The 8,283-nt window shown below is 57.8% G+C and overlaps 1 protein-coding gene across 1 annotated transcript; it reads right to left on the bottom strand.

Moving 5' to 3' along the window:
• Positions 1-236: 236 nt before the first annotated feature.
• Positions 237-3,129, bottom strand: KRT16 (keratin 16). The gene is given in 9 exon segments (XM_006156050.2): positions 237-440; positions 598-647; positions 742-962; positions 1,248-1,373; positions 1,472-1,633; positions 1,746-1,902; positions 2,045-2,127; positions 2,598-3,063; positions 3,065-3,129. Coding segments are annotated over 9 exon segments (1,437 nt in total). The 3' UTR covers positions 237-333.
• Between the last annotated feature and the right edge of the window lie 5,154 nt (positions 3,130-8,283).

Raw genomic sequence — 8,283 nt, forward strand, 5'->3', positions numbered from 1 at the left:
TCCTGTGTCCCACCTCCCACTCCCATGCTGCCTTTGGAGGTCTTCTAGAAAGATCCTTCAAGCTCTTCCTAGATTTTTTTTCTGTTTCCTCAAATATCTCTCAGGCTGCGGGACCCCAGGAGGGTTTCTGGAAGGCACCTCCAACTCCCCTCCCATCAGTCCAAGAATGGAGATCACACGGATTTGCATCAACCAGAAAGTCAGCTTTATTAGCCCAACACCAGCAGAGAGGGAGGGGAGACAGCTGGGAACTGCGCTGGGAGAACAGGGTCCTGACCCAGGCCTTCAGGAAGAGAGGCCGGCGGATGGGCAGGAGGCTTTGGTCAAAGCATCTTAGTGCTTGGAGCTCTGACTCTGGCTCTGGCTGAAGGAGCTCTGTTCCTTGAGGATGGGCCGGGTCTGGCGGCCAGTAGATGATGAAGAGGAAGACGAATAGGAAACTGTGGCAAAGAAGAGTGGAGGTGAGAAGGGCTCCTGTTGCTAAGCAGGATCCAGGGCAGGAAAAGGGAGGGCTGGGTGCTCTGGGGAGAAGGCCCTGACCCCACCCTATAGAAACAGGCAGAGGGGCTGCAGTGCTCAGAGCCTTGGGAGACTTACCATCGTGGGAAGAATAGGACTGGCCAGATGTGTGCTGGGAGGAGGAGAGGCTGTGGGGAGAACGGGAAGAGTGGTTAGCTGTGCTGGGAGCAGCAGGCAGGGAGGTGGAAGGGTCTAAGACAGGACTGGGGGCCTGGCACTCACTGGGCGTCCTCGCCCTCCAGCAGGCGGCGGTAGGTGGCGATCTCCTGCTCCAGGCGTGTCTTCACGTCCAGCAGGATCTTGTACTCCTGGCTCTGCTGCTCCATCTCGCAGCGCAGCTGTGCCAGCTGCTCCTCAACGCTGCTGATCATCCCCTGAATCTGAGCCAGCTGCATGCAGTAGCGGCCTTTGGTCTCCTCCAGGCTGTTCTCCAGGGATGCTTTCTGCAAGTGGGAGAGAGGGGAAAAGAGTCAACAGAGAAGGTCACTCCTGTTCCTCCAGGTCTCTGCCATGGGTTTCAACCCCAGCTACAGCACTGATCGGCCACATAATATGGAGAAAAGCCAATCCTGCATTCCGGGCTTTCATCTCTCCATCTATATAATGGGTATCAAGATCCCTTGGGTCCCACTCTAGGGGAAAAAGGATGGAGCTGGATTGTGACCGTTTTTGAGGGGGTAGTGACCAGAACTGGTGACTTGGTTGCAGCTGGGCAGGGTCCTCCATACCATGCTGAGCTGGGACTGCAGCTCGATCTCCAGGCCCTGGAACACCCTCCGGAGCTCAGACACCTCACTGCGGCCGCTCTGTATCAGCTCACTGTTAGACGCCACTTCTTTGTTCAGCTCCTCAGTCTAAGACAAGAAAGGGGGGGCAGAAAGAGAGTTCAAAGTGCTCCAGAGGCATCCCTGGTTGGGAAGTTCTGCAGGAGGGCTGGGGATGCAAGTCCCACCTTGCTCAGGAACCAGGCCTCGGCATCTCTGCGGTTCTTCTCTGCCATCTGCTCATACTGGTCACGCATCTCATTCAGGATGCGGCTCAGGTCCACACCAGGGGCTGCGTCCATCTCCACACTGACATCCCCACCAGTCTGGCCCCGCATGGCAAGCATCTCCTAGGAAGGGATAGCAGGGTGGTCAGCTCAGCCAATCCCTCTCCTGGCCCTAGGAGGATCTGGCAACACCATCAAACCAGCTTCCCACCCCCAAAGCCAGCAGCACCCTCACCTCCTCGTGGTTCTTCTTCAGGTAGGCCAGCTCCTCATTCAGGCTCTCGATCTGCATCTGCAGGTCAGTCCTGGCCAGGGTCAGCTCGTCCAGCACCCTGCGCAGGCCGTTGATGTCGGCCTCCACGCTCTGGCGCATGGCCAGCTCATGCTCATACCTGGCAGGACAGAAGTCAGAGCCTCAGGCTCCTGCCCAGAGCTGCTGAAGCTCTCAGTCTGCTGACCTCCTGGATGGACAGCCCACTGCTTGCTCCCTGCCCTCTGCCCTCTGCCCTCTGCCCTCCGCCACATGCTGCTCACTTGGTCCTGAAGTCATCGGCCGCCAGCCTGGCATTGTCAATCTGCAGGATGGGCTGTGCATTCTCAATGGTGGCTGTGATGATCTAGAATGGGACGGGGCGGCAGACTTGGTCAGCCAAGGAAACTGCTGTTCAAGGGTGAAGGGCAGAGAGGGGGCAAAGTAGATCCCCAAACCTGGGGGCAGCCTGGCTGGCAGGTCAGGCCCCCACTCCCTAGCTAGGCTGGGATGCCTTCTCCACCCAGCTCAGAGTAAGTACAGATGTCCACAGTTGCCCACTGATGGAGATGCCCCAATCCTGTGCCAAGTCTGAGAGCTGAGCAAGCCATGCAAACAGCCCTTGCAGGAAATAAAAGGTTCAAGGTTCTAGCCCCAGCCTGAGCTAGGGAGATTCTGAAAAGCGACCCACTGCCACCACTTCTCTGAGTAACCCTGACCATTCTCCCCAAGACACTTTTATCTTCCTGTTCTAAAGTGGAATGAACAAAAAGAGATTTCCTAAGGGCCACTGCAGCCCTGGCTCCCCTCAAGCCTCCATCCACCAGAGCCACCCACCTTGCTCTTCAGATCCTCAATGGTCCTGAAGTAGGGGCTGTAGTCTTTGACCTCAGTGGGCCGCTGCCTCTGGTACCAGTCACGGATCTTCACCTCCAGGTCAGCGTTGGCCTCCTCCAAGGCACGCACCTTGTCCAGGTAGGAGGCCAGGCGGTCATTGAGGTTCTGCATGGTGATCTTCTCATTTCCGGAGAGCAAGCCATCACCACCACCAAAGCCAGCGCCAAAGCCAGCACCAAAGCCACCACCGAATCCACCACCGAAGCCGCCACCATATCCTCCACCAAAGCCACTACCTAGGGCCCCACCAAAGCTGCTGCTGCTGCTGAAGCCACCACCATAGCCGCCCCCCAGCCCACAGGCTCCCCCTGAGGAGAAGCGGGAGGAGGAGACCGACAGGCCCCCATAGGTGCTAGGAGCCCGGCAGGATCCTCCGGCCAGGACGGAGGAGATGCGGCTGGGGGCGGCCCCCGATGCCGCAGGAGCCCTTCATGGAGCTGGAGGAGGTGAACTGGCGGCTGCAGGTGGTCATGATCTGAGGAGAGTGAGTGAGCGAGCTGGCAGAGAAGTGAGAGGTGCTCAGGGAGGCTGAGAGAAGATGCTGTGGCGGCCTCTGCCCGGGAACCTTTATATGCACCTGGGAAGGCTGGGCCCTCCCAACTGCTGACTCCGGGCTCTCCTCTGGATTTCATCACTCCGGGCCGTCTAGCACCCTACTCTGGATTATTCAGCCCGGGGTCGACTCACTTGACTATGCTGGCTCGACGTTCCCACCCAATTCTGGGGGTGTGGGACCGAGAGAAATGCACACAAATGTGAGCCGACATGACTCAGGCTGGGCGGCCAGGAACCCAGCTCCTGTTCCTGGAGCCTGAGGGCCAGCGGGGCCCTGGTGCAAGCAGCTTTGCGGCAGCCGCGTCCCCAGGCAGTGAGTCAGCCGTCAGGAGGACTCCCTGCCCCATGGTGACAGCCTTGGCTAAAAGAGACCTCAGCACGCCATCCAGAGCTGTCTTGGAATCCTGGGCAGGAGCCAGATTCACACCTTTGCTCGTCTGTCCTCGCTTGCTGTGTAACCTGAGGCCCCTCACCTCCCCTCTCTGGGCCTGGACTGGCTGATTGCTGGATTCTTTCTAGTTCTAAAAATCCTACCACTCTCTTTTCCTTGTTGAGTCTCATCTCGGTTCCAGGGGCTATCTCTGAGCCCCGGGGCTTCCAGGAGTGACATGTGCCCTGTTGGGCCAGACGGGTGGCAGCTCTACCCTCTATGAGCCACATGGCACAAGCAGTCCCGGCCATCTGCCCCGCTCAGGCACACGCTACGTGGTTCTGTGAGGTGGGGGGGGGGGCATCACTCCTCCCACTAGTCCACAGCTGGAGGGGCAGAGCTGGGACGCAGGGAGGGAAAGTGTGCTTCCCAAGACCCTGGAGCTGAGGTTTGAACTCTGTCTGTCTGCTTCCCCCCATCCTGAGTCACTCTCTGCACATCTCTAATTTATATCATCTTTTTGATCCTTGGATTAACCCTGTAGAGTGAGGAGGAGAGAAGAACCAGAGAGAGGCAGTGATTTGCCCAAGGTCACTGGGCTTTAAGCCACAGAGCTGGGACAGAACCTGGAGCCCCAACCTTCTCTGGGCTCCCATAATGCTTTGCAGGCATAGGCCAAGTCCATCTGATTCTCACTCATGTCAGGGGAGGTAGGCTTTACACACAGAGGGCAGAACTTAGCCTGAGAGCCTGACCCAGTAGTGAGGGCTGGAGGGTGGACTTGGGACCTGTGTGCAAAGGTAGAGGCCTCCTTGGGGGGCTGTGGGGGTGACCAGGCTGCTGGACTCTGCCTTTTCCCTTTAATGCCTCTGTTAAGGTGAGAAGAGTCTAGAGAGGGCTGGCCTCCACCTGAGCTCTGCTGGGGTGGGAAATTCTCTGTCTCAGCAACCCAAGGCTTTGTGACTGCCACGTCTCATGCCGTCACACAGCCTGAGGTCTGAGCAGAGCTGGTGCACACGCCTTCAGGGCCAGACCTGGGGGAGGTAACCTGGTACTCCCCACCCTCTCTCCCAATCAAGGGCACCACCTATAGATTGTGGAGCAAGGGAGTCCCTGTCCTGCCATCTTGGGTCAAAGAGGACTCCAGACTCCTGGACAAAAACCTCATTCATTATCAGGGCCAGCCAGTGGCTTGGTGGTTAATGAAGCCAGATCTCACATGACCAACACTACGATTCAAGTCTTGGATCTAGTGGCTTGAAAAATGCACCCAACCTGTGTGCATGTGTGCCCCAAATCCCAAGAGAATGGAGGAGAAGGGATGGTGGCATGGCCATCCCCCCTTAAGCAGTGACGGATAATTTCTCATTTTTCCTCTCTCTCACTATCTTTCCAGTGAGTGCATGTACCCTATAGCAAAAACTAAAAAATAAAAGTTAAAAAAAAAAATTCATGAAAACAAAAACCCCAGTATTCAGGTGCCAGTATCCATTGAGTTCGACCACCTTCATTGGAAATGGCTTTCAAAGTCGCCAAAGGATACCAAGCCCAACCAAAGAAAATGGCAGGCTTGCCCAAGGTCAAACAGCGTGGAAGTGAAAGAAGCAGAGCTTCGAACGCTGCGCCAGCTCGCAAGCTAAGGCTCACATCGACTCCCGCAGCGCAGTCTCTGGGAACTGTTCAACACGTGCACATGCGTGCACACACATGCCTCCTTTCCATCTGGGTCACTGCCCACTCCCCGTCCCCTATCCCTGGAGGAGTCAGATGGGTAGTCGGGTGGGATTACACACAGACCCAGCACTGCAAGTCTGGGGTCTGCATGGGCTGAGGAGCTGTAGAAGCTGCCATTGACCCATCAAACCTCTCAGTCAACACCTTAGATTATGCCCCCACCGTGTACCAGAGCTCAGGGGCTGGGAAAGGGAAGGAGAGGATAACATAATCCCTGACCTTAGAAGAATTTATCATCTGACCCCAGAGAGAAAATTAAGACCAGGAAATACAGCATCTTATGGCAGGAAGCCCTCGGGTACTTAGCCAGCCCTCCACATGCCACTGCAGGGAGCAACCGGGGTAAGCTAAAGGAGGGGGCTGTCCTAGCTCCAACCCGCTGAGGTCCCCTTCAGCCGGTCCTAGCAGAAGGAGACTCTAGATGGGCCACAGAGTCTCTGAGCTGGCAGAGAAAGAGCAGGAGCTATTTCTTCCAGGCCAGCGACACATACCCATCCCTTGATTGCCAAGAGTCAGGACCACTAAGCCTGGTGGGCATGGAGCTGGCATCTCTCCAGGCAGTGGATTCCTGCCCTGACACTGCCTCCTTCCTCCTTCCTCTGCCCCGCCCATCTCAGATATGAGGTCATGTCACACCTGAGTTTCCCGGCAAACACCATTGGCCAGTGCCACGCCCCAACTTGCAGTATCCTCAAGCCTGACTGGTCATCTGCATCTGTATGCAGATTCCCAGCCCCTGCTCCAGTCCCTGCAACAGCAGCGCCCAGGACAAGCCTGGTCATGGGCTGTTTCACAAGCTCCCCAGGGGATTCCCAGGCTGGGAATGCAGGAGGCAGCCCAGGGTGCTGGGATGGGGGGAGCACAGGAAGGCTGAGGAGGGAGAAGGGCTGCTCAAGGCCCCTAAGCTCTGGCAGACAGGCTGGCGCCACAGGCTTCAGGTCAGAAACAAGAAAGAAAAGAGTTCCGCTGAGCCAGGACAGCAGCCCCGAGTCAGGGCAAGCCAGGCATGACCTCTGAACCTTGGTTTCCTTCTCTGGGAAGTGGGAATAGCAGCACTGTCTCACAAGCACCTTAGAGGAATAGAGCTGACATAAATAAGCACTCTGGCACAGCCCCTACATCTGTCCAGCAGGTGTTACAGAGTACCTACTACGTGCAGGTGCTGCACTGCACACTCAGAACAAGACGGAGAAACCCTGGAAACATAGTCTGGTGAGGGGAGAGGGCGGTAAAGACAGTCCCCACCCTGTGTTTGGGCCTTGGTGGGGTACAAGGCCTGCAGGGAAATGGGCTAGGCAAATGTCCTGGTCAGGCTCTGGCCCTGTGACTGGTCCGGGATCAGGGCGATGGTGAGTGCCAGACCCGCCCTAGGGGGTCCTCTCCCCTCCCACATGTTTGATGCCCCTTCTCAGGACAGGGCTGTCAGAGCCCCTCACTCTGCACGTATGAGGAGCCCCCAGGGAGCCCACTGCCTGTCAAGTTCAGTTACAGCCTCTGCTCTGTGTCTGTGGCACACTTCATGTGCCTGGCCAAAGTCCCCCTGTTCTCCTCAACTTCCTGAGCCTGGGTGGCACAAGAGACCCACGTGGCATAAAGGCTGAAGGAGTGCTATCAGCCATGCCTTGTGTCCTGCCTGTCACCCCTAGACTGAGGGCTCCCTCAGGTCCCCTAGGGGCAGGCACTGTGTCCCTGGGCTTGGTGCAGACCCAGGCACAGATAATGTGTCACCTACCACATCCCGATCCCTGCAAGGAATGCTTCCAGGTCAGCCCTTGCCAGAATGTCAGGGTGGAGGATGCATAGAGGCTGCTAGGCACAGGTCTGGGTCGGGATCCCGTGAGTGTCGCAGACCAGCAGCTTCTGCCTGGCTAACAGCAGGGGAGAAACATGTGCAGTGGGCAGGGTAGGTGTGGGGGAACCGTGAGTCCCTCCGTGGAGCCCACAGCTGGGTCCCCCCATCCAGCCACAGGCACACATGCCCTGCAACGGACAAGCTGCCAACATTCAGCACGCCATCACCTGGGACCTCCTCCAACACAGCAGCCACTGCCTCGACTGGCTGGGCTCTCTGGGCACACTGGGGGCTCTTCACGATGGCCTCCTGAGCTACCCACCCACTCCCTTGGCATGGAGGGACTTCTGCCCAGCAGAGGAGCATGGCGCCGCTCTCCTGCACGCTGATCCCTCCTCACTCAACCATCAGTACTAGTGGCCCCTGGAGTCTACACAGGGAAGAGAGAGCCCTGCGTGAGCCCGGGACAGGGCAGGAGGCAGCGATTCCTCTTCCCAGTGCAGACAGGAGGTCCCTCCCCTTCTGCACCCTGCCCCACCCCTGGCATGCCCAGCTCTAGGACCAGAGCTGAGTCACTGTTCCTCGGAGCCTCAGTGTCCTCGTCCACACAATGGGGCACCTCTCCCCAGACCCTCCCTGCTTCCTGAGACTGCCATTCAGATAAATTAGATCATTCTTTGGATGATCCATCCAGGCCAGGGCTGGTTCTTCTGGTTGTGGCCGGATAGGGTGGGAGCTGGTGGGAACAGCGGCTCCTGCCCTTCATTCACACCGGATTTGCTGTAGGCAGTGGAGGGCCACCAGCCTCTGCTGGCACGGACCTGCAGTTGCCCGAGTCCTGCAGCTGCCACTGTGGGCCAGCCCAGCTCCCCAGTTCTGGGCAACCAGGCTTTGACTCACGGACAGACCATCTCCATCCATCCAGGAGAGTCAGTTCCAAAGGGCCATTAGCTATGGCTTCTCCCACTCCTCCTTTTACAATGCAGCTTCTAAGGCCAAAGAGGGTCGTCGACCCAGGGTTCGTGTCTCTGCCACTGACCCTACCTCCACACACGTGCTCATCCCTGGCCTCTGCTAGCCCCAGGCCCCCTCACCATGCTGGGCCTCTGGGGGCTCAGGAGGCTCCTGTCCCCTCTCCACCTGGACTCCCCCGCTCAGCCTCTAGGCATCAGCAG

The sequence above is a fragment of the Tupaia chinensis genome, unplaced genomic scaffold (assembly GCF_000334495.1).
Source record: "Tupaia chinensis unplaced genomic scaffold, TupChi_1.0 Scaffold000477_1, whole genome shotgun sequence".
NCBI classification, from domain to species: Eukaryota; Metazoa; Chordata; class Mammalia; order Scandentia; family Tupaiidae; genus Tupaia; species Tupaia belangeri.